The sequence below is a fragment of the Sphaeramia orbicularis genome, chromosome 5, assembly GCF_902148855.1.
Source record: "Sphaeramia orbicularis chromosome 5, fSphaOr1.1, whole genome shotgun sequence".
NCBI lineage: Eukaryota > Metazoa > Chordata > Actinopteri > Kurtiformes > Apogonidae > Sphaeramia > Sphaeramia orbicularis.
This window is the reverse complement of record NC_043961.1, coordinates 31148439-31173024: the sequence shown is the minus strand read 5'-3', so window position 1 is coordinate 31173024 and position 24586 is coordinate 31148439. Positions and strand designations below refer to the sequence as shown.

At 38.9% G+C, this 24586-nt stretch overlaps 4 protein-coding genes across 5 annotated transcripts; all 4 read right to left on the bottom strand.

Annotated features, from left to right (window-relative positions):
- Nucleotides 1-1334: 1334 nt before the first annotated feature.
- Nucleotides 1335-6150, bottom strand: fblim1 (filamin binding LIM protein 1). 2 transcript variants are annotated; one of them, XM_030133369.1, is made up of 8 exons: nt 5984-6150; nt 5247-5582; nt 5005-5126; nt 4083-4176; nt 3817-3986; nt 2437-2615; nt 1603-1723; nt 1335-1528 (listed from the first exon to the last, which is right to left on the bottom strand). In XM_030133369.1, the coding sequence occupies exons 2-8, from the start codon at nt 5578-5580 to the stop codon at nt 1418-1420; spliced, it is 1131 nt and encodes a 376-aa protein (XP_029989229.1). In that variant the 5' UTR covers nt 5581-5582; nt 5984-6150; the 3' UTR covers nt 1335-1417. The 2 variants fall into 2 exon arrangements, with proteins under 2 accessions (XP_029989229.1, XP_029989228.1); XM_030133368.1 differs by having other exon boundaries at nt 5005-5156; nt 5984-6149.
- A 1980-nt stretch (nt 6151-8130) lies between these two features.
- On the bottom strand, nt 8131-10379 carry LOC115419920 (transmembrane protein 82-like). Its single transcript, XM_030134993.1, is given in 7 exon segments — nt 8131-8278; nt 8450-8634; nt 8722-9048; nt 9051-9138; nt 9865-10025; nt 10138-10209; nt 10328-10379. Coding segments are annotated over 7 exon segments (975 nt in total). The 3' UTR covers nt 8131-8188.
- A 402-nt stretch (nt 10380-10781) lies between these two features.
- slc25a34 (solute carrier family 25 member 34) lies at nt 10782-15826 on the bottom strand. Its single transcript, XM_030133373.1, has 6 exons — nt 15727-15826; nt 14475-15200; nt 12415-12480; nt 12069-12221; nt 11836-11970; nt 10782-11741 (listed from the first exon to the last, which is right to left on the bottom strand). The coding sequence occupies exons 2-6, from the start codon at nt 14973-14975 to the stop codon at nt 11553-11555; spliced, it is 1044 nt and encodes a 347-aa protein (XP_029989233.1). The 5' UTR covers nt 14976-15200; nt 15727-15826; the 3' UTR covers nt 10782-11552.
- Nucleotides 15827-17065: 1239 nt separating this feature from the next.
- On the bottom strand, nt 17066-23017 carry fbxo42 (F-box protein 42). Its single transcript, XM_030133351.1, has 10 exons — nt 22868-23017; nt 21628-21907; nt 21314-21430; nt 20667-20801; nt 20061-20214; nt 19846-19956; nt 19482-19578; nt 19311-19367; nt 19095-19211; nt 17066-18731 (listed from the first exon to the last, which is right to left on the bottom strand). Exons 2-10 carry the CDS (start codon nt 21899-21901, stop codon nt 17679-17681), a joined length of 2115 nt encoding a protein of 704 aa, XP_029989211.1. The 5' UTR covers nt 21902-21907; nt 22868-23017; the 3' UTR covers nt 17066-17678.
- Nucleotides 23018-24586: the final 1569 nt, after the last annotated feature.

Below are 24586 nucleotides of genomic sequence, written 5' to 3'. Positions count from 1 at the left end.
TTATTCTATTTTTTCTATGTATAGTATGCCCATCTTTATATATCTATTGCTTGGGCTGTCTTTTAAAAGAGGTCTTATTTCTATAGGTGTAAAAGACCAGTTTGAGAAAACATATCATGTATTTAAGGATTTGAGTTCCCCTGTGTTTTTGATAAAAATATAGAACAAGTAAAATGTAAAGACTAAATTTAAGCTGTAATCATCCAGAACATATTAGAGCGTGTGGACAAAGATAACAAAATAAATATTATTTTAACCCATTTAAATGTGAATTTTAAAGTTCTTTAATGAAACGTTAGCATACAGTGAAATTTCACCATTGGATCTGTTAGAGCCTGTCTTTTAGCAGTTAATGTTCACTTAACTTCTGTATGTTTGGTATCTGGAGTAAATGTAATAAACAGAAATCAGTAATTTATCAGATGTGATTAATCCACTAAAAAAAAGTTCCACTAAAATGTCAGCAATTTAACTGAATGCCATAAAGTTTTTGGTCAAGTTTTTCCCCTTCTTTCATGGTGGGTGTGATAGTAATGAATGCGGAACAAATTTACAATTTTTTTTTTTTTTTTTTCAAAAAGAATTTAATATATAGAGATTTAGATATACAAAAAATATAATCCCATAAACAAGCAAATTTGAGATACAGAACATAAATAACAAATACTTTTGGGGGTGTGTGAATAACAGTTCTCAAATCATTGTTGGCAGTTTTCTTGTTAATACACAAGACAGTATGGGGTCCAGTGAAAATATCTATACAATTAAAATGCAAACATGATCACATTCACATAAGATGCACCTTCAAGTGTTGGTCAAAAAATATGATATTATTTATTTATTGAGATGAACTGGTAGCCTTGTGATTTCCCTTTAAAAATGAATTAATTATATCCCAGTTATCACAAATTTGCCTCATGCTTTACAATCTATCCAGTGAAATCATAGGATATCCTGTTATAAATGTTCTATTCAGAGTTCTGCAGTTCAATCAGAAAGCACGACTGCATGAGTTTGTAATGTTTCTTACCAAGTTCACAATGAATTTCTGATTTAGTGTGATCTAACATAAGTTGGCGCATTAATGTAAATAAAATATATTAGTTAATTTTCAATGCAAAAGGGATTTTTTTTTTATGGCATAAAGAGTTAAAGTGGTGAAGGAGATGTATACTGATTCAGATTATTTAGAGTAGGTTTTTCCTGTTGCATAAATATATTTGGTGCATTTTGTAGCATTTATTGAGTGCAAAATCATCAAGTATAAAAGAAGAGTAGGTAATAGAAAGCATGACATATTGCAAGAATAACCATGTTTAGTTGTTGTTTTGTAAAAAAAGATAAAAAAAAAAAAAAAAAAAAAAAAGACTGCACAAGAGTAGTCGGCTCCCATCTTCTTGAAGCTGGACGTGCGGCGTTAGTGCTGGCCAGAAACCAGAGTCAGATGGCAGGACTTACAAAGCATCCTCCCATCCAGAGGGTAGCAGCCATGTTCGTTTGGTTCAGGTGAGAGCTGGATGACACACACCTGCAAATGATATGAGGATTAAAGTGTGGTTCTATGCACATCTTCTGTTTAGACTTATCACTGTCTCTGCTTACATCACATCTGTAGCAGTCCTCATGGTAGGAGTGTCCCAGACATTCCACTGTGTAGCTGTCAGTACCATCCTCTTTTGGAATGATTAGCTGGTTACAGGCGTTACACTTTGGTGCATATTTCCTTGATGAACAAAATTCAATTGGAGATAAAATATTAGATTTATTATTACAAGTTCAAGTATCGTATTCCCATACTATTTTTGTGTTGACTTCCAGATAAATTTTTCCCGACATGTAATCTTTCCTAAGCGATTCATCACTATTTATTGTAATACCATCCTCCAAATTTCTATCTTCCCATATTTAATTTACTGATTGTATACACATTTATAAAAGCTCAGTGCAAAATCAAAACATATAATATCGAAACAGAGAAAACTGAAGAAAAAGTGACTGTTTCAGCAAAATATATGATTAACTGAACATAAAAACAAGCGTCTAAAACTGCTATCATTTGTCAAACTACATGGGTTTTACTGGTGAATCAATGTTGTAGAAAAAGACAGTGTTTCCATGTTTACTACAAAACCTCTGATGACGCTGAAAAGCTGAGAAACTACATTTTATCTGAATACTTTGAATTTATCAATAGACTTAGCGGTTCAAAGTTTGTTAAATATTTGTACATCTATAGATGATTTTAGGTCTTTGAGGGTTAATTGTTCCCCATGTGCTTGCAATGCAATGCACAGGGGACAATTGTTCGTCATATTTATTATGACTTATTATTATTATTATTATTATTATTATTATTATTATTATTATTATTATTATTATTATTATTATACTCTACTCTCTGCTGCTCTGAAACTGTTTTCTTTGTAACCCTCATACCTGTAGTAGTCCTGGAGGCAATACACTTCTCCAACTTCTCCTTGTGCAAATCTTTGTTCTCCAATTTGTTGTTTACATGTCGTACAGGTGAAACATGTAGGATGGTAAGCTCGCTCCAGTGCACGGATCACATGATCTTTGATGACCTCCCCACAGGCCCAGCAGAGCTCAAGACTTGCCTAAGATAAAGGGTATCGATATTAAATGAGGATACAGACATATTTCATTTCTGCTGCTTTGAATTAATTGTTAAAACACATTTAATTTGCAGCATAGGAGTAGATTCCATGGAGGTACTAAGCTCTCATCCCAATCAGTGATTAAAACACATAGTCTGCATTAACAAGACTCAGACAGACCTGTTTAATTAATCCTTACAGAGCGAGAACTGTTTTTGTGGTGGCTTCCAAATGAATTTTTCATCTACATTTAACTTTACCTAAGTAATTTATCGCCATTTATTATAATTTTATCCTCTGTATTTTGCAATTTTCTGTGTATATCAAGTATTTTCCTATATTTGATTCACTGTTCATGTAGATGTTTATAAAAACTGTATAAATCCAAATGTTATTACAGAAAAAGTAACTTTTTCAGCTCAATGTATCATTAAATGAGCCTAAAAACAAGCACTACAACCACTGTCATGTTTCGAAATACACAGGTTTTCTAGGTAAATCAATGTTGCAGAAGATGATGGTGTTTCCATGTTTACTGTAGAGCCTCTGAATGTCCAAATGGGTCATACCTGATGACAATGTAAAGCTGAGAAAGTGCACTTTACCGGAATTATTTGAATTTTTTGATAGGATTAGGAGTTCAACAGTTATTAAACATGTTAGACCAGTAGATGCTTTTAGTTCCTGGTGAAGGGTTAAAGTGTGTTTGGGTATTTCTTGTTTTCAGAATGACATTTAGAGAAAAGCTGACAAGAGGATTAAGTATTATAAAGTAAATAAAAAACCTTAGTGCCTTACTTGCTTTACTCCATCATATCTGAAGGTGTCATCTGAGTTGAGGATTTTGTCTTTTCTTTCACATAAATAAATACATTTACATTAACAACTAATAGAGAACAAATCAGTTCATAATGCAGGAACCAGTAAATCCAGATCCTGGTTGTGTCACTTAAATCTGAAAGACTCAAATCAACTTGTAGGCACCTTAAAGTTTGTTACATTTGTTTTTACATAAGATAAGCTTAAATTCATAACTATTTAAACTTATTTTCAGTGCAAACCTATAACTGCTTGGATCATCTAGAAACCAATGCTCAAAAAATGTAAAATTACAACAGATTTAACGGTAGAATAATGTAAAAATAAAGGGAGTAAAATATTGTACTGCATCTGCATTTTCAGCTTTCGTAACATCCTTTACCTGGTAGCAGTCTTCACATAGAGGGATTCCCGACTTGTTGTAGTAGTGTTTTCCAGCCAGAGGGATGTGACATGAACGACACTGGAAGCATCCCTCGTGGTAAGTCCTGTTTAAGGCCTCGATCGCTGGTTCAGACAGAGCCACTGGCTTCCGACAGAAGCCGCACACTTCTGTATTGTAAACAGAGATCAAATGTCAAAACAGGTTATAATAGTAGGTGTGCTGTCAAACCTGGGTGGTAAAGGTGTAAACAGAGATCACATTACCTTTGCTTTCCTCACTCGTGTGTTGGGTATTTTTATGGATCCCTTGGGATTGTTCAGCTTGAGTTAACCCACTAGATGGTGTGCTTGTTTCCACCTTGAATGCAGAGCACAATTAAGAACAGTTCATATAAAAGTAAACTACAGACTGAATCAGTTTTTCACAAGGCCAGTTTTAGTGTTTGATACTGAGCATGTGGAAGTTAAGTTAATCTTACCATATGTCATCTTTTCAATAAAGAGCTTTAAGATCTGCCTTTAGATGAGTTAAATAATGGTCCATTTGTTATCTTTGCCCTCAAGCTGTCATAAATTCTGGATGATTACAGCTTAATTTTAATCTTTACATTCTTCACATTCTTTATTTTCATCAAAAACATGGAGGAACTTAAATGGTTAAATGCGTAATATCTCTTCCTAAACTGGACAAGTTATTTAAGCCTACATAAATAAGACCCCTTTTAAAAGAGAATGCAAACAATAAATAAGCAAAGATGGGGCATACTATATATTGAATAAACAGAATAAAATGTTAAATTGTATGTTTTTACACACACGGATGGAAAGTCTGCATATACTTGACCCACTATGCTGATTTCTGTTCTCATTGATTCTATGCCGACATGAGGCTGTAATGACAGGAGCAGATATCAGGAATATGAACATTAGAGAAAGTTCTTTCGTATATTTGTGGAGCAAAACCTTGTAGAATGTATTATGTGTTTCTGATCATTTCTCCATATCTAAAAGACAGCTGCTTCCTCTTCAGGAATTTTTTTTACAGATGATTCTGTACAATTGCTCCTCAACACAAAACAGTATTTGTTCCTCCGCTGCAGAAAAATGATATGTCTGCTTAAAGGGAAATTCTAGTGAAGATCAAGTGTGACAGATTTTAGCAGCACTGCTGGGGAAGTCAGCATACCTCTCTGTTGTAAACGGGTTGCTGGCTCGAGGTAAGAGGGCGGGAGAGGAGCTCTTGAGCAGGAGGTGGTGGTGGAAGTGTTAAATCTTCAGAGAGGGCTGTCCCCAGAGATGAAGGCACTGCTGAGGGAGGAAGCGGAGGAGGGAGGACCTCTGTTTCATGAGGGAGACACAGGCTTATTTTAAGTCACTTTACAGTCACTTATGTACAGAGATGTATTTTGTCAATAAATGTACAAGTACCCATGTTGTCTTTGTCCTCTGGCTGCTTTGCTCTGTTTGGTCCTGGTTGTACAGCTCTGGGGCTCAGAAGGCCTGAAGCTTGAGCTGAGGCATCCCCATGAGTGTGGTTTTTGCTGCGATTAGTCTCAGAAGGTGAGGGGTTCTCCTTCTTGTGTGTGAGGTTGGGGATGCTGTCACTCGGGCTGACTCGGACAGCAGTGTGCTGGTTGTCTCTTGCCGGTGAGCTGTGAGCTTGGAGAGTCGGCTGCTGTTGTGTTACAGTTGCTCGATATGGAGACGCCAGAGTGATGAAGACCGAGGACACCATCCTCTTTGGGGAAGCAGCTGATGCCATGGCTGCATGAAACCCACAAATAATTCAGCAGCAGCTCAGAACAAGTATTAACTCGACTCATGACAGCTTGTACTAGATTGTGTTATAGTCCTGGACACTCATAGGATAGAAACATAGACCCACCCAACCTCAACTGATCTGTCACAGAAACACTGAAATATAAGGAAAAAAGCCTACCAATGGCATAGATTTGTAGCTTTTGTTTAAGAAATGTCTAAGTAAATACACCTATTCTGTCAACTTTCTGGTAACTTTCACTCTCACTTCATGAAACTACATTCACATCCTCACAGCTTTCATTGCCCATAATGAATGGTGTTACAGGCAGAAAATTGAGATCTGAATCATCTGCTTCCTTTGAACCCACTCAGAATCCCAGTGGCTGTGAACTGCTATTACATACCTGGGAGAAAAAGTGGTTTGAAGTCAGTTCTGTTCTTCTTCCTCCTTTGCTGTTTTCTATCTCAACACTTCTGGTTTGTTTCTCTGATTTCCCTCCTGTAAGCTTCCACTAAGAGAAGACTTTACTCCGGTGGAGAGGACGACTATCTACAGATGGCCACTCCTTTTCCTTCTGTACCTCCCTCCCTGACTCTCTCGTCCATCGACCCCTCCTCCTCCTTCTCTGGCTGAATGACAATACCACCTCCCTCCCGACCGTAAAAGGTGAACAGTTAATCTCGGGCAAAGTGCAGTAAAAAACATGACACATTCATCTACTATGAAAACTTGGCAGGCACACACACACACACACACACACACACACACACACACACATTGGCCTGCGTGCACATATACACATATGCAAACACAGTCAGCAGTTGTGCAATTTCACAAAAGCAAACAGACAGACTTTTTATATGTGCAAAAGTTTTCGCCCTTAAATAGACAAAAGTACACACATAGCCTCCTCCTACTTTGTTATCTTTTTTGCATACTAGCAGGATGTGACTGTACCTGCCTTTTCCAACAAGTCTTTATCTCAGTCTGTCCTCTTTCTCTCTCCTGCGCAGCTCTGCCTTATTGTTCTGTCAGCTTTATTTTCCCTACCTCCCTCAATGAGTCTGCCTCCTTTTTTCTTCTCCCTCTTTCCTTCTTCCCTTCCCCCACTACATTATATCACTTAGTCTTTAGCCTTGACTCACTATCAGTGTCACATGGCATTGCTTCAAACTGTGCCTCATCAACATCCAGAGCAGAGCAGACGGTGCGATTAAATGTGCTGGACTGTATCATCTGATCAGACTCTCCAGATGAGCCTTTTATGCTGCATATGTAAAGGAGCAGCAACATTACAGTGCAATGAAGTAGGGCATTGTGCAAGAGGAGATGTTGGTACATTAGGAGAAGGGGGAAAAGTGAGTGATGTCTGTGAGAGCTATGAAAAAGCTGCTTTGTTGTGTTTGCTCCTCTACCAGAGTGAGTTTGGCAGTATCAGGTCTGCTGATCAGCAAATATTGTGGTTAGTTTCTGGAGCCAAACCTTGTGAGGTCTGTTCCCTTTTCGAAGAGTCAAAGAGGAGGATGGAGTGAGAGAACAAATGTTGAGTAAAACTTTCCTGCGTCGTGAAGAGGAAGACATGTATGTGGGTCAATGTGAAAGAGGAGTGAGGCAGGAATGTGCAAGAGAGGGTTAACAGGAGAAGGGGATGAGGAGAGTGATGGGGGTCTCTGTTGTTCCAGCTCTGTGGAAAGGAATGCTGCAGTGATGTCAGGGCTGCAGGAGGGAGCATGTCTACTGATGACACAATCCCCAGACCTCCATGCTCCTCCTCCCAGCAGCCAAAATCCTCATTAAACTTCCAGAATTTCACAAACTGCTTTTCCAGTATGACTTTTCAATCCACCAACTTGTGTTTTTCACTTTAATACTCACTCTTGAGTTTTACTTTGCTGGTTAAACTGTGCATTTTGAAAAGGAAATGAAATGAAAGAAGGGAAATGAAGGAAAAGACACAGGAAGAAACACAGTAGGAAAGACAAAGACAACTGAGTGTTGACTGATGTTGATTATATTCCCAAAGCTGGAGCTTAACCTCTTTAGTCCACAGTAAAGTTAAGCTACAATAATGCAGGATCCCATAATCCCCAGATGCAACTAAATATGGGGTTTTGCATGTATTCTATATGCATCTAACTGAATTTAAAACAGAGAATTAACAGTGCTTTCAAAGGCCGACAAGTACTTCTGCTGACACGTATACTCCTCTGATGTAAATTTGGTGTAGGTTTCTTTTTAATTAGTCACACTTATGGTCAATTTAATGTGACATCAGAATAATAACCATTGTGAAATACATACACCCCATTTGAATATGTGTCTATAAGTCATAAATGCTTCATTAAACCAGTGATTGTGTGCACTTCATTGTGTTATGACAGATGACATCCTACTGAATCCACCTCATTTGATGCAACCAACTTCATGTATTAATTTCACACATGACAGTGAACCAAACTCATTATTCACATTTACTCTTGAGGTTAATATGAACAGAGACAGCACTGTGGTAGAAGTGTAGTCATTTTATTAATGGTCAGCGGTGAGAATAGTATATCTTTACATAGGATTTAGTGGCTGGTATTTGCGGTAGAGTTGAAACACAGCATTAACTGTCATCTGATGATATTTTTAATTTCCTTGTTGGATTAGGTTTTGACCGCCGTTCATATTTACTCTGGGTTGTAGCTTCTTCTTCCTAAAATGACACAAAATATTTACATTTTAAGGCTGCAGTTTACCAACATTCTTCTTTTTTAAAGTAGCAGAATAATTACAGACAGAATGTGCCAGTGCAGAGATGTCAAAATAAAAAAAAAAGTCACTGTTTGAGTGGCAATGATGACAAGTAGAAGACATTCACACAGACCTTTAACGCAGCCTGCAGCAGATCTTGAGAAGGAAGCAAACAAACTGCTTCTGCCAGGAAAGCAATAAGGATCTGCAGGACATCAGACCAATCGCCCACTGTGAGCATGAGCACCAGTAAGGCTCCGAGTCGCACCACAACAATGTGCAGCAGGGCCTCTGTACCGGTCTGTCGATGCTGATCCTCTGCAGAATAAAGAAGTTCACACTAAAGACTAACACATGTTTTATAAAGAGTATTGTAATTCCCTGAATAGTCGCCATAGCCATTACCTTGAATATAGGCCACCAACATTGTGTAGCAAAGTGTGAGTGGAGTCCAGAACTTTAGGGCATCCTTCTGGGACAGGAAGTGGTCATAAACCGTGGCAGTGGAAGCCACAGTTGCTACAGCAAAAGCCAAGACAACCACTCTTTGCAGTGATGCCAGAATAGCATGTCCTGAGGTCAGGAGGGTGATGCACTTCCCACAGTAACGCTCTGTGCTGTGTAGTGGGTAGAGTCTGGCCACATGGCTCCACAGACTGTGGAAGAAGTTTGCCAGTACCCAGCTGAGAGCAGCTGCCAAAAACAAGCTGAAGGAGCTGTGTGGAGCCCCTGATGGAGGAAGTCCAGAGTACAGGTGAGGCTACAACCCAGGGAGAACTGGCATTGGACCAGGAGCAGCTCCAGGCCTCTGACATTGGGATCCTAAGTTATGAAAAGCATGAAAATACAAGTCGGGCAAAAATTACAAAAATACGGTGAAACAAGCACAAGCATAGAGTAAACCTACGATGATAACTAAAAAGGATAAAACCTCTACAATTTGTTATAAAGTATTAGAAAAGGAGCTTTTATACTGATAAAAAAAAGTGCACAGATGTTTGTTAGAAGAAAAACAACCAGACGTGATTATAAGATGATCAATCATATTTACTCCTGCAGTTAATACAAGACGAAAACAAGTCAAACTGTGTGATTCTTTCCTACTGACAAAAAATACATGAGTCATTAATAGTCAGCACAGTAACTACTAAGCTGATGGTCAACCTTAGTCACTTGAAACTCCTTTAACATCACATGTTACAGGTGAGAGTAACAGTTATCTAAATGTAGTGTTTAAGTCACATAGCAAGCTAGAAGTGACATGCAAAATGGGTTAAATTAAAAATTGTTCATGTCCTCTCCAATATTTATCTACATGTAATGAATAAACAAATGAAATACTGGTTGATATGTATAAATAATACTGCAACACCATACACTGATACTGACGCATTTAGTTTAAAGTCCATATGATCATAATTTAATAGGCATGTAAAAGAGGTACCTGAGCTTATTGATTACACAATGAATCAAAAATAGAAAGAAATGTTGGGATATATTCACTATTCTGCTTATCAGCTGCTCTGTTTCCATGTTTAATGGACTCACCATTGATGCTGATGCCCAAGCAGAAATGGCCCTGAGAGAAAACTCCAGTACTATCAAAGAGGAAACCCTGGCTCCCATCAGAGACAGGAGGACCGTCAGAACCAGAACTGAAGAGTTGATCTCCATTGGTTTTTCAGAGAACTGTCTGATGAGGATGACCTCTGCTTACTTTCAGTTTCAATCTCACTGTCACTGTTGGAGTAAAATATTAGAAAACATCTTCAGTGCTCTAAACAAAATTCATTAAATTTCTCATGTTCTGCATAAACTCACCTGCATGTTGCAAGAAGTAATAAACTCTCATAAGACTGCACAGCACTGATATTCCACATGCACCTACAACACCTTTAAATACACATACTTGAATATTAGGGATCTAAGTGAATGTACCTAAATATTGTAGAGGATTTAGACATACAAAATGAAAATGTCTTCACTGTGAAGAGGAAGAAATACACCTCACCTTTAAAAAAGCAGTCAACTGGATTTGGATCAAAAAGTGTCCATTCAAACATTCCCAGAATCCAGGAGAATGGGAAAAACATTTTTTTTTTTTTTTAGGTTTTCCTGACAATACTGTGACAAGAACATTCATGAACTCATGCTACTTTATTCTGTTACACTTCCATGCCATACCTTTGGTAAAGATATGGAGTTGTCTTCACTTCCTCCTGTTCTGAGCATGCTCTGTGCTTTAGTTCCAAAGGTCAAAAGTGATTTAACTGAGGTCGTCAGTCTAATCATTTGCTGATGGAAAAGATTGAAAGACCTCTGAAAACTTTGATTAGACTCCAGGTAATCAATCAGTTTTCACAGGTTAATGTAAAATCACACTCTCCTAACAATGTTTTCAGACATAACCGATTTCACAAATGTAGTACTTTTGTACCAGAAAAAAGAATTACACATTTAATCCATTTAGTACAAAATATGTCTTTATTATTAGTGCTATTCAGACTTGAAATTCAATAGGTTACATTTAATGAAAAACCTCATAACTGACATTTGTGGCTTTATGTGGGCTTCAATTGTCAGTAAATACAGATTTTCGTAAGTTGACGTGGTTGGACTAGAATTGTATTCTGACTGTACATACTCCTCAAAGGCCCCCCAGTGCTCTAATTCAACTGAACACAATCTTGTAACAATAGAAAAAACGATTTAGAAAAATCTAACCTATGCCTCAAAATTCAATAGGTTTGTCCTCAGCCCATGACTCACCCTTTTACCAGGTGTCATGAAAACTGGTACAACGATTTGTGCATAATCCTGCCAACAGACAAACAGACTACATAACCTCCTCATCAGAGGTAAATACAACAAATAAGGCAACAAGAATTAAATCGTGACAGCAGCCATAATGGACTATAAGCATGGAATATCTACGTAGCTTATATTTCAATAATCCAAATTCCTGAATATCATCAGTACCACTCCGTTCTGCCTTAAAATCTTTGAGGTATTAAGGTAAAACCTGACTTCATGTGAAATTTTACAGAAGCTCAAATATTTATGAGTGTCTGTGCAGAATGTGTCCATCTCCAATCTTTATCAAGTAGTTGAGTGCTCATCCATTTTCTTCCTGACAGGAGATATGACTTTTACAGCCTGTTGTGTTTTTCTTCATGATCATTCCACTGTGATTTACAGTAAAACTCCATTCCACTTTATAAAGCTGTTTGTGGGCTTTAGCTCCTTCTCTGGCTCTGGTTGTCCTTCAAAACCTGTTGCCTCATCAGATCCCAGAACAGCATGCTGAGCACTGTGTGTGGAGCTAGGCGGACAAAGACAGGGCCCATGCCTTTGTATAACCCCAGGACACCCTCAGTTTGGCACACTTTGAGCATACAATCCGAAAATCCATGGTACAGGCGCCCCTAAAACACAGATCATGAATACAGTAACTCTCTGTTACATCCACTTTAATATGCATATAAGTTAATTTTATATAAGAGAAAAGGGTCAACTTACTCTGCGAAACTCATCCACTGGTTGATTGTAGAGTCGTGTGCTAATCACATCAAATGGTGTCATAGAAATTGCCACAGCGACACCACTGATCATCGCAGCTATTAGAGCTGTCAGCCAGCTGTTTGGTTTAAACCACTGCAAAGAAAGAATCACATTCACATTAAAATGCCTTTTTATGTTTGGCTTTTGGACGGTGGGTGAAAATAACTGTAAAGGTTTTTAATTGCATCTACCTGGGTATGTGACACCCAGTCCTTGGCTGAGGTGAAGGTTCCCAGTTGAACAGCTGATCCCACCATAACACGAGGCACTGCCCCGTTTACACCCCTCCAGAGGCCAATTAAACCGTCTCTTCTATAAATGGTACCAAAGGCATCAAACACCCCCTGAGAAAGAGGGAAATCAACAGACAATGAAACTTGAAATTGCTCTGGAATTTCACCTTGTGGGACTTATAAAGGCATATCTTATCTTATCTTGAAATGCTAAAAAGATGCACACATAAAGTTTACAGTGACAGTTACAGGTAATAAATGTACAAAATACCTGTAGATCATATTACACCCATGCATGTCTTACCTGATGGTTGTGCTGGTGTCCTACTGCTATGGCTTCAACAGCTTGAGCCTGCAGATGAGTCTTCACCTATGAAGACAATGCAACATGCAAAGATTAGCGTGCTAGATACTGTGTAAAATATGTCTGATTATATCAAAACCAGACTTGTCAAATGTTGAGTCAGATATTGCAATGACTAATGCAATAATTACAGGAAACTCATGCAAATGTTTGGCAAGTTATGACTTACACAAGCCTTTATTATTTGCACCAAATGATGATGATTAAAAGGTTTCAGCATTGCACAAACCTGACAAGACACTCCCTGTTTTATGCAATCTCTGACAAAGCATCATTGAAATAACTCCTTCATTCATTCACTGGCAAAAGAAAATAATAACAAGGAAATTAAAGAATCTTGTATGTTTGGCAGCAATGCATGGGTTGAAGCACAGTGCAGGCTATCTTTACTGACCTAGATATAAACAAATATGTAGCTGCACAGTTTTGTCTTTCCATAACGATGCAAAAGGTTAGATGATTTAAAATGTATGACTGACAGCTGAGGTAGAAAAATAGCAGCACTGCTCTAGTTATTGTAAACACATGGAGGGTAAATCAGGCCAGTGCAACATCTGAGGTGATTTGAGTCGTACTTCTGCATGATTTATTCACGCACAGTTAATTTCTATCTGTTCTGACATTTTAAGATGAGTGGGACCTTCATGTGGGAAGGATGGCTAATCAATCATTGACTCATCATATATTTTTTAAAAACAACAACAAATCCTGAAAGTCATTTTTGACAAACCCAGGTCTTATTACATTTCCTCACAACCTCATACCAGATGAAAATAGACTGAGACATTTGAGACACCTTTGATATTGAGTTGCTGTTTACTGTTTGAGAGTTTCACTGTTACTCCTTTAGTTAGGTCCAAGTTCTCTTCTTCCAAACTCATTTACTACTAACTTACAATATTTTTACATCAGACTAATGTTAACATCTGCACAACCTCTAGTGTAGCAGTTGTATGCAGGCTTTATGTTGTATAAATAGAAATATATATGGTGTAAAACTACAAAGCTGGATATATCACCTAACTGGTTTCATTACAGATTTGTCAGCAAGGATACAGCTCCAAATTATGCAGACATTATCTATTCACAGGTGTGTGCTCTTGACTTTTACTACATATTTAAACACTATTGTTTGTGTGAAAAGAGTGTTACACAAAACCTTTTTGCATAATGTATCTGTTACCTGCCTCAGATGACAATTAAACATATCGTCTTGCCGAAGTCACCTTTCAGTAACTTACTGTATGTTACTTGTTAATTGTTAATTAATGTATTAGTGGGTGAGGCTGCATGTGTAAAGTGTAACCTAATCAGAAAACACGAGGCTTGAATTTCACCCCCGGTTTAGATCTTAACCTTTGGCCTGACACATACAACAGGCACTACCATAACAACATGATGGCCATACATTCAAGTAACTTTTTTTAATGTTGTCAGGAAATAAGACAAACACAAAAACAGAAATAGTGTGTATACAGAAAAGCAAAAGTGCTCAGAAGTTCAACCAAGTGTAATAAGTGTGTTTGACTGAGAACACTCAAGAGAAAAAGGGTCCAGGGCCCTCTCCAGACAAAATACAAGACAGCTTTAATAAACATGACTATTCCATGAAAAAACAGAAAAACAGAAAATATACATTCTGTCTGAACAGTGCCCTCAGCTCCTTTTTCCTTTTACAAATGTCTGTTTGGGTCAAACATGGCTTGTAGGACAAACTTAGTTAACAAAATTAAATTAAGGCTGAAAACAGTTCTGTTCAACTGTGCATACAACAACTGAAAGGGTTCTATCTGCACTCTTCTCTTTTACTTTGTTTTAATTGATTATTATTTATGTTTTATTGATTATGCTTTAATTGTAATTGTGTGTTTTTAACCTGTCTCTTTTCCATTTTTGTAAAGTACTGTGAATTGCCCTGTGTATGAATTGTGCTATACAAATAAATCCGCCTTGCCCATTAAATATTCAGAAGAAAATTGGAGGGGCTTTAATCCACTTACCAGGTAGGCAGGAGAGGCTATGAAGGCACCCAGGGCCCCAGCTGCGGCCCCTGATAACAGACTGCCCCCGTGGAATCTGGTGATGCCCAGAGCCTCACAGTACGAGTAGGAGCCCAGCCTCACACCGTTCATCACCCCCTGGTAAATAAGCCCAACAGAGAGCCCCTTCTGCAGGCCCCGGAGCCCATCTGTGCGTCCCACCACCAAGAGGGCCTGAACTACTCCTCGATAGTGTCTGGTGTAAGAACCTCGAGCACGCAGCTCTCCCTGAAGCTGCAGACGGGTCTTCACAACCTCCAGAGGATTGGTGAACACACAGGCAGCACAGCAGGACAGGGCACCCAGAGCAAAGTCCAGAGGGGGCCAAACAGCTGGAGGGGGCAGCGAGGGACCAAAAACACCAGAGGGGACAGTGGATACAGTGGATGCCATCCTATGGGAAGGCTGGGAAGCAAATGCGGGCTGTTTGGGGGAAGTTTCCAGCAGCTGTGTACTGGTCATCCCTGAGTAAAGATCTTCACAGTTTGCTCCTTCAGTGCCAGTGATGGATTTCCATATCTTGCCTTAAACTGTTGAGGTGGAGAGTATTTTGGACCTTGGACAGTCAGGCCAGAAGCGGAATAAATTTTTGAGATAGCTCATTCAAATATTTGTGTTTTGTGTGTGTGTCCGATGACACAACAGGTCACTTTGGTGTCTTTCCCTGATGACTTTTGTTGCCGTTTCCTGATGTGATGAAAATAAGGAACAACTGTGAGAATATGTAGTTATCCAAATCAACATTTTGAAGGTTACTTTCTATTTGAAGACTTCAGACCAACTCGTTAGGACACCACACAACTGTGTCTAAATAAAGAGGAGGTGGAGTCCTAGAAAGAAACTATTCAGGTTTCAGCTTGCTGGACAGGTCTAATAAATCAACTGTCAAATGTTTGTGTTAGAACATTCAGATCTGACCCACACCTAAACAGTACTAAACTTGACAAATGCAAAAACAGACAACAACAAGCTGTGTTTGGTAGAAATTCAACCTGTGAAATTAATCCTAAAGATCCAACATCCTCATATAAAACATCACCTCATGAGGGTCAAAGTCACACAGCACTATAGTCAAGTTCATTCAAACCAACACACAACTGCACAAACAAGCAACTTATAATCACCACAGACTAACACAATCACAAAGGAAACTCCCCTCATGTGCCTTTCATGTAGCAAACAAATGTCTCCTGATATTCATTCACAAACTCACATTGTTTTGAGATCCCGTTCAGATCCATTCTTCCTCTCTCCCACATCATTGTAAACATGTGTCCTCAGCACATTCATTGTCAAAGTCTCCTCCCACTGCCTCCAGCCTGAGCCAATCCAGTTCCAGCCCTGTCTGCCACCTCACCATATCCCTGGATCTGCACGAATCACATGGCTCTCTTCTCAACTGCCCCTGCTATGGTCCTATGAGATCTCTCTGGGTAAAAGGTTATTGTTGGTCAAAGAGGGGGGTGGACAGTCTAGGGGAAAGGAGAGCAGGGATCCAAATGCTGCCGCTGGACATATCTGAGTAATGTGGGAGATTTGTGGATTCTTATACATATTTATGTAGCTTTAATTGGAGACCATGAATTAACTAAAGTAACTGTAAAACAAGCAGAGGAACAATGAGTCTGTAGCTAAAATAAATTTTGTATACAGAAAAAAAGGATTGTGGTGATGTAAATAGTTACTGTACATAGATAAGATAAATAATAAATTACAATTGTGTAAGTTAAACATTTATGCTGGTGAAATTAGTCCTCTTCCTGTGCTTTAGACAAGTTATCCACTAGGGGGTACTGTTTTACAGCTCAAGGAGGGCAAAACCACCAGGATTACTTCTAAAAAAAAAAAAAAAAAAAAAAGCAGCACCAGTCAAAGTTCATTTTTAACATTCAAAATCCGATTGAACAAAACTATTCCAAGACCAGGCCAATAAAATATATGTTTTAAGAACTTTGCTTAAAAAGTCACATGTTCACTGCCTCCTGGGACTTCATGCACACTTTGGTATAAAACTTTGACTGGAAATTGTCTTGTTAAAGTTCATGTGAAAATGTGTAATCTTCTGACACAGATCATATGGAACTCAAAATCTCCAAACTATTGATAATTTGAAATATCAAAGTAGCAATATGTTCAAATTCAATATCCAAATTGCAAGAGATGTGATATTACCTAAAATGCGTCACAAGACATCATCAGTGTCTTTGTGGTACCACAAAATGTTCTAGCGTACAGGTCATACTATCCAAATATTTGTTGGGAACAAACTAAAACAAAAATTTTAATCTGAATTTTAGCGGTTTTCTTTTACTAAAATCATGACCTATTATACTCTAAATCACATTTAAGGTATCACTCAGTTATACTCTTGACCTGCTACTTACGAACCTTAAACTGCAGTACGTTTATCCATTCTCATTTCAGATAAAAGTACATTTGAGAATGTACACATCCATTAAACCTGAATTAATATCACTGACAACCACATGATCTGATCAAATGTTCTTGTTGATCAGTAATATTCAATAAATGAACACATTCAAACACAACAATGACAGAGCAGACATGGAGGCCTTTATTGTTTAACTATGTTTATAGTACAGTGCCACATCTCATCAACCATGGCCCCCCTACACACATTAGTCAACAACTTTTAACCACCACCGTGCACACATCACACACACATAATCACACCCACACTCACACTGTTTTCAATGTAAACATTGCAGGCTTAAAGAGTGATACAAAAAGCAAGGTAGTTGTCAACGGTTATTGTCAACAACACTGTTCATTCAGACTTCCTCTTATTTTTTTAAAGTCCAGAAGGGGAAACACAGAAAAACAGAAATATTACTGTATGGTTGATCACCATTTAGGGAACAAGAAAAAATGTCCTGTTCTCTATAGTCACTGCAGTCACAATCACACACACAGTCAGGATTCTCATTCAATCAAAAGGTTTTATCAAAGTGTAGTGTTTTATTTGAATGCTTGCAGTAGGCAGAAGGGAGAATAGTGAATTTCTCAAGTGAAACATCTAACAATGATTAGGTTCTCTTTGTTCTTTTCCCATAATCCTTTGCATTGGAAAAAGGCCTTGTGTGTCAGTTCCCTTGTGTTGTCCCAGGGGGAGCGTCTGCCTTCGGAATCCTACCTGGGGCTGCATTACCTTTTAGCACGTACAAAGTACAAGGCGTTGGTTTTAGGGTAGTACTTCACATTCTGTTTTTTGTCCATGAGGCCCCCAAAAATGATGAGCTCTCCCCTGCCTTGTACCACAGTATGAAGGCTGGTCTCTGGTGGCCCCGTGACTGCAGCGGGAGTCCCATTCCCATAAACTCTCCAGGACACTACACCCGCAGATTTGGCTCGGGACACATCCAACACGTACATCTGCATGGGCTTACAGTTGAGGGACTGGTACAGAGGTTTTCCTACGTTCAGGCTCTGAGGTGGGTGATGGCCGAGACGCCGTGCAATAGGAGGGATAGCGTGTCCATCAGCTCCAGCTGCCTGCGGAGGACTAGAGGAGGATGACGGAGGGGTTCCAGGGGGCCCCGCTCCTCCACCACTGCTTCCAGGAGAAGCTCCCTGTGTCTGAAGGGAAGACGAAGATGATGAAGACGGTAAAGATGAGGAAGATTTGTTTTTCACTGCCTCCAAACCTCGTCGTAAGGCAGCAGGGGACACTGCACCTGGGGGAGTGCGTGGGGAGCCTGCAGGAGGAGTATGCAGGCCATTAGTACTGGGCACCTCAGGGTGATGAGCGGCAGAAGGGGGAGACTCCCAGCCATAGTCTGTTGGGGCAGGTGGGTGAGGCCGAGGCGGAGGGGATGCAGCCTGGGCAGGGCTGGTCCGGGGTGATGGGGAGGAGCCATTTATTAAGGGGGGAAGGGGAGGCAGAGGAGGGCTGTCTGGACCCTGTGAAGGGGAGGGCTGTTGAGATGAAGACGGACTCCCATCTCTGGCACTTCCTCTGGCTGAAGGACGGGGCCGTAAAGTGCCCCACCGGCCGTTTACACACGGAGCCTCTTCAACAGCGCCCAGAACAACACCAGCCGCCCCACTTCGAACAGGAGACTGAGAGCGCAATGAAGGAGGCTCAGGACCAAGAGGAGCTGGTGTGGCACTTATGGGGGAGGGTCGGGAGTTAAGACTTGGACTGAGTGGTGCACGGCCTGAAGGAGCCTGTGAGAAAACCACCACGCACTGGCCCACCTTGAAGTATCATCAAAAAGAAAGAGAGAAGAAAGAAAATGAACACTCAGGGTATTCCCTACTGTTAAAAGGCTTCAGAACCAACCTAGCTAGTTAATGAAATAATCAATGTGGAGAGCATCAAAACTAACACATCTGGAAAAGTAATTTAAGTGCTCTGAGTTTGTGACTCATTATGTGTAAGGTGCAAAGAATTCCTAATTCAGTGGACCCTGCAGACCAACCATGCATTCAGTCAAGTTCATTATTTTCTAGTTATAAAAAAAAAGTCATTCATTTATACATTTGAAGGGCTCAAATATAGATGATTACATTTCACATGTTTTAAAGGATATGTAGAAACACTGTGAGGCTAAACCTTACCCTACAAGCTGGGTGACACCATAGCTCAGGGGCTCCATGGTCCTCATTTTCCACCTGCAGCTGCTGCCACCTCCACGGCGGTGAACCCATATGGAGCAGCCAGGCATCCTTGAGGAGCTTAAACAAACAGAGCAACAGGTCAAGTCAAAACTGTAATCACTTTCTACATGACAGGTATGTTTTTTCTAACAATACAAAATAGAAACAAAAACTTACTGCATTAGGACCACCACAGCCTCCCAAGATGAGCAAGGTCTGATCATCAATTACAATCTAATAGGAAACAGTAAAAAAAAAATAAAATAAATAACTTTCATGACTATTTCATTGCTTTGAAATTGAAAGTAAGGTTTTTTTCACTATATGTGGACATGGAAGCTTACTTACTTGTGACTGGCCTCCCCGTGGATGAGGTGAACAGCCAGATATGGGTGGTTTGGACCAGGACCACTGCTCCAGATCCAAAACCCATACTTCATTACTCCTGATTAGAGGATGCAAAAATATGATGAGAGCAGAGTTCACACAGAAAAGCTCCTGTTAATGTGTTACAATGTAAGACTGTCTAGAGACTGGACCTATTGTGGTGAATTTGGTAATACTTAAGTAATTTAACTCAACTTAATGATATATTAGCTGTCACAATTCACATTAGGAAAATAATATTCCTACTATTTCCCATAAACAGAGACCTCACAGAGTTGTTGCAATCTGTATAAAAGGTAACTGAATATAAATAATCTTTGCTTACATTTGACGGGCTCCTAATGATCCTCCAAACACCACCATAGTGTTTCCTATTACAGATGAAGAGTGGCCAGCCATAGGCGGAGGTCCATGTGTTGTTACTATACAGTTCCACCTAGTATGGTTGAAAAAAGAAAAGCATCACAAAATGGCAAATTATAATGAAAAACTTACTGTACCAAGTTTTATTGACAGTTGTCCAGCACTGAAAAATCTCACCAGTTTTTTGAAGGAGAGTAGGTGTGGATTTCATCAAAAAATCTTTCTGGTTGGTGTAGTGGGTATGGGCTGGGCCGGGTCCATCCACCGAATAACACTAAAAGATCTTTGTGCATCACTAAAGTTGCTCCAGCTTTAGGAGATGGATATGAGCCTGTATAAGATAACCGTAAACACACAAATTAATGATTTGATTTATATTTGACACCATCATGTAAAATTTCCTTGTAATTAAATGTAAAAAAAAAAAAAAAAAAAAAAAAAATATATATATATATATATATATATATATCTATCTCACAATAGACAAAGAGCAAATGTGTGCAAATGTTCAATTAAATGAAAAGATGAACACTGGTATTCTCAGCAACAAAATGCCAAGATAGATAGTGAAATCAGTTTACAATCATTTCAGAGTTACACTGTCTTCTTATTTCCATCTTCTCATATACACTCGGTTGATCCAGTCAACCAACTGACAAATACATTCACAAATGTAGGACAGGCTCCCATTGCTCCCTTTACATTAGCCCATGTATAATTTTTACTTTATTATAACAAGAGCTCTGATTTCAGTTTCCTGTCAGTTTTGGAATTTACTGGTACCTGAGGCTAAAGGGCGGATCCACTCCTTGCTGTTGAGGTCAAGTCTCCATAGGTCATTGAAGGCAGCATTGCAGCTACTCTGAGTGCAACCCCCAAACACATACATGGACTGATTTGAGTCATAATAACATGCACCTGCAAGATTAAGAAGCCAAATGTTATTCAACAGCCAATACTCATATTGTTTTTCTTCGAAATGTGAAGCTAGTGATCAAATATTTACATCAGCTATAATATACCAATATCAGTCTCAATTGTACCAACCTACCAGCTTTTAAATCAGTTTTATTACAAACTGAGAAAACTTAGCTTAAATATATTTAAGAAAGTGTCTCTTTGTTGCTTTCAAAATACTGATGCTTGCAACCTACTATGTTGTCTTAGTCTGACAGGTAACTAAATGGATCAAGAGTTCAATGTGTCATTTAATTACTTCAATCTTACATAACGAAACAAGTTATTTCTGCATTCTTACACTAGACTCTTATACTGCTGCAAGTAAAACTGTAATTTGATACACAAGCTGAAGACCTGTATATTGTACTTTAAAACCATAGGCCCTTAATAAATGTGTTTAACAGAGTAGTACTGGGCAACACACTATGTGAAACTCTTTTTAGAAGTATTCCAAAGCAGCATATACTGACTGTGTGAAAAGCGCTGAGTGATTGGTGTGCCTGGATATGGGTATGTCCGACTTTCCCACTGGATATTTCCCTCTTGGACAGCTCTCAGAAAACCATGGTAGCACTGATAAGCTACACCTAAATCAGACAAATATATCAGTTAAGACAATGGAGAACAAAAGATAAACTGTTCCCACCAGCAGACTGTTTCAAGTGAGCTACAGCACATTGCGGTGTGTCATTCCTTTATAGTTTACATTCAGTCTCTGGTGTTTTATGTAATGCCTGTTCATCTTTTTGGGAAGCTAACCGAACTTCGGATATGACAGCCATACCTTTAATGAGGCGATACCACTGCTTACATACAAGTGCAGCAGTCTTGTGCTCCTGGTAAGGTGAGAGGAAGGAAAGAATATATTCAAGAACTTCCTCTGGCAACTCCATCATTGTTCTCCCCCCTCCTTTGGCACAAGTGTCCATGTTCCCTTCTTGTCGACAGGGCCCTGTCTTTGCCTCTGCTTCCTCTGTTATCCCAGCAGGCTCTGTACTGTCGTCTTCTGTATCCATGGCAACAAAGCATCCATCCTCATTGTCAGGGGAGTGGGACATTATTGTCTGATAAGACATGGAGAGACATGTTACTAATGGTTACTCTTGTGTCAATGATGTTCTGAGAAGAGTCATGATAATGATCTACATTTACATGTTAAATAGAAATTACAAAGAGTCACATACTCTCCTGATTTTATGTTTTCCTTATTTTGACAGACATCTTGATACTCATTTAACAAAGTTTCATATTCCACTTAACCACGGGAAAGATTTGATGCTGCAAATGACACTGCAAACCATGAAATCTTTGCACACCTTTTCACTGTGGGATTCGGTGTGCAACAGTTTTAGCTTCTACATCCATTGTCTAAAACGGGTGGTGTCCTTTCTTTCAGCAGCTGGCCCTCTCTCTTATCGTTAGCCTCATCTAACAAGCTGTCGCTGGCCATCACATAATAAATGAAATGTTAGATAGCTAATGCTAATTAGCACCGAACGCTTATTGGAAAATAATACATCACATTACATTAAACTTGTGTTGTACTCTACACCTTAAAGATACCTTTATATTATCATGCTGTTTAAAGACAGAGTATAATTGAAATACTGTTCATTTAAATGTTTTATCTACATTATGTGCTAGGCTAGCATTGACTGACGCTAGCTAATTTACTAACAGCATCCAAGCTAACGTTAGCTAGCAACAGTGAATCTTTAGCTAACGGTACATAGCAGCAAATTCACTGTGTTCTATTAAATGTCTTCACCAAACTGTACATTGGAAGTCCTGCTTTCTAATTATGCCAATGGCACGACATCCTCCCCTGTTACAGCCTGACTTACACCCTGTTAACTAACAAGCTAACTGATATCCAGTCTTGTCTACTGCTGTTAATCTTCGCTAACGTTAGCCTGGGCAGCGGCTATATCCAGTTAATTAGCTCTTCTTATGTCAGATACTTTGCCAGGGTTTATCTGTGATATTTTGTTAATACTACTTAACTATGAGATCGTTTGTAATACCGTTGTTTTAGACGTGGTCTCTTAAGGGTTCTCAGTGTGTGTCTCCTCTCTTCCTCCCCGGTATCAGCTCCGGAGGCTCCTCTGCAGCCTCCAAACAGTCGCCATCTTCCGCTCTGTGAACAGCGTCCTCCGCAGCACAGCGACGCTCCGGCAGCCGCGGAGTGACGGTGGAACCGCCAGGGTGGGTCCAGGGGGCCCGGCACTGCGCACACAACAGATGTGGACAAACTTACCTCTATTTAAAAAACTATGTGCAGCCTATACAGCCAATGAACAGGTTACAATATTAATAATAGTTTACAGTGTAGAAAAAAATTAATATGAGATATAAAATTGTTTGTGAGTGCTTATAGCTGAAGCTTTGCTGAAATTGTAACTGAACTGAGCTGAAGTGAACAATTAAAGGTGAAGGAAAAGCTGAAATGACTTTAAGTTGAAATGTTGATAAAGAGAAAAGATGAAAGAGGAGCTGAAATGGATGATGGATGAAAGAGATGGCTGTGGCTTTGCTGAAGCAAAGCTGAACCACTTCTGTATCACTATTTAGTTAGAGCACAGCTTCAATTAAAAATATTGATCAAATTATATATATAATATATAGTTTTAAAAAAAAAGTGGAAGTAAAGTAGATGCAATAGTTTAAAATAGTCTAGTAGCTAAAGTTTGAGAAAGCAAAAATAGGAAAGGGAAAAAAAGGAAAATTTGTAAAAGTTTAAAGTGGGAAAACTTTCAGTGAACGTGATCATAGCATATATACCAACATTTACTACTCACCATGTAGGCTACTTCTGACTAAACAAGATCCCTTTTTGATACATTTTAAAATAAGGGCAAGACAAACTTTCTATTCCTTCTTCTGTGCAGAAATGGGCTAAAAATATATGCTATTCTGAGGCTTTAGAAATTAATTTGTATAAATAAAATTAAGTGATAGTCTTCCAAAGTTAAAGTCTATTGATAAATTCCTTCCTTTAATTTATAGATCATCGTAGCAGAGAAACAATAGGCCTACTATGAAAAACAAGAACAGTAAAGCAGAATCATCAGAAACTAAACATGCAGCTCAGATTGGATAGCCTCATAACATTTTTAGAATTAGATTAACCTAAAAAAAAAAAAAATCTTTTTCATTTATTTATTTAATGTTTGCATATAATAGGATCATTTAGTTTGTTCCCCATCACCATTTGAATATGTAATACAAAGGGATGTTTTAAAGGTCAGTATGAACAGAGGAAATTATCACAGCACAAAAAGTATATTTCAGTATCTTACGGTTTGAAAGATGTTTTAAGACAGACAGTTACCTTTAGATCCCACATGGTGCGGGATCAACATGTTTTTTTTTAACCCTGTTTTTGTCTTTAAATTGTTGTGTGCCTCTCCTGTAGGTTACAGCCATTATTAAATGAATGCCCTGTTTGAGATGACTTTACTATCCTCCTTTAACCAGCACATGAAATGGCAATATGGCCCTATCGTTTATCTGTTGCTAGGTAGCCCACTTCAGTGGTGATACTTTGATTCTGGGCATAGCAACGTGATTGGCCATTGGGAGTCCATTGTATTCCAAAATTACTAATATCTCCCAAAAAATTGGTCCTATCAAAATGTCATTTTCCCTAGTCTCTTCTTTGACCAAAAACATATAAGTATGCCAAACTGCAGCAGTCAGCTCTTTACAGATTTTGTGTGATGTCCAAGACACATAGAGTCCAC

Coding starts and splice junctions, on each gene's coding strand:
- fbxo42 (XM_030133351.1), bottom strand. CDS start 21,901: ATGTCCCACTCCCCTGACAATGAGGATGGATGCTTTGTTGCCATGGAT. Junction 19,368..19,481: donor CACGGGGAGGCCAGTCACAA/GTAAGTAAGCTT, acceptor GTTTCCTATTAG/ATTGTAATTGATGATCAGAC. Junction 19,212..19,310: donor GCTGTGGTGGTCCTAATGCA/GTAAGTTTTTGT, acceptor TGTTTGTTTAAG/CTCCTCAAGGATGCCTGGCT.
- slc25a34 (XM_030133373.1), bottom strand. CDS start 14,975: ATGACCAGTACACAGCTGCTGGAAACTTCCCCCAAACAGCCCGCATTT. Junction 11,971..12,068: donor ACTGGGTGTCACATACCCAG/GTAGATGCAATT, acceptor CTTTCTTTGCAG/TGGTTTAAACCAAACAGCTG. Junction 11,742..11,835: donor CAGTGGATGAGTTTCGCAGA/GTAAGTTGACCC, acceptor TCTGTGTTTTAG/GGGCGCCTGTACCATGGATT.
- fblim1 (XM_030133368.1), bottom strand. CDS start 5,580: ATGGCATCAGCTGCTTCCCCAAAGAGGATGGTGTCCTCGGTCTTCATC. Junction 5,157..5,246: donor AGAGGACAAAGACAACATGG/GTACTTGTACAT, acceptor CTCATGAAACAG/AGGTCCTCCCTCCTCCGCTT. Junction 1,529..1,602: donor AGGACTGCTACAGATGTGAT/GTAAGCAGAGAC, acceptor TATCATTTGCAG/GTGTGTGTCATCCAGCTCTC.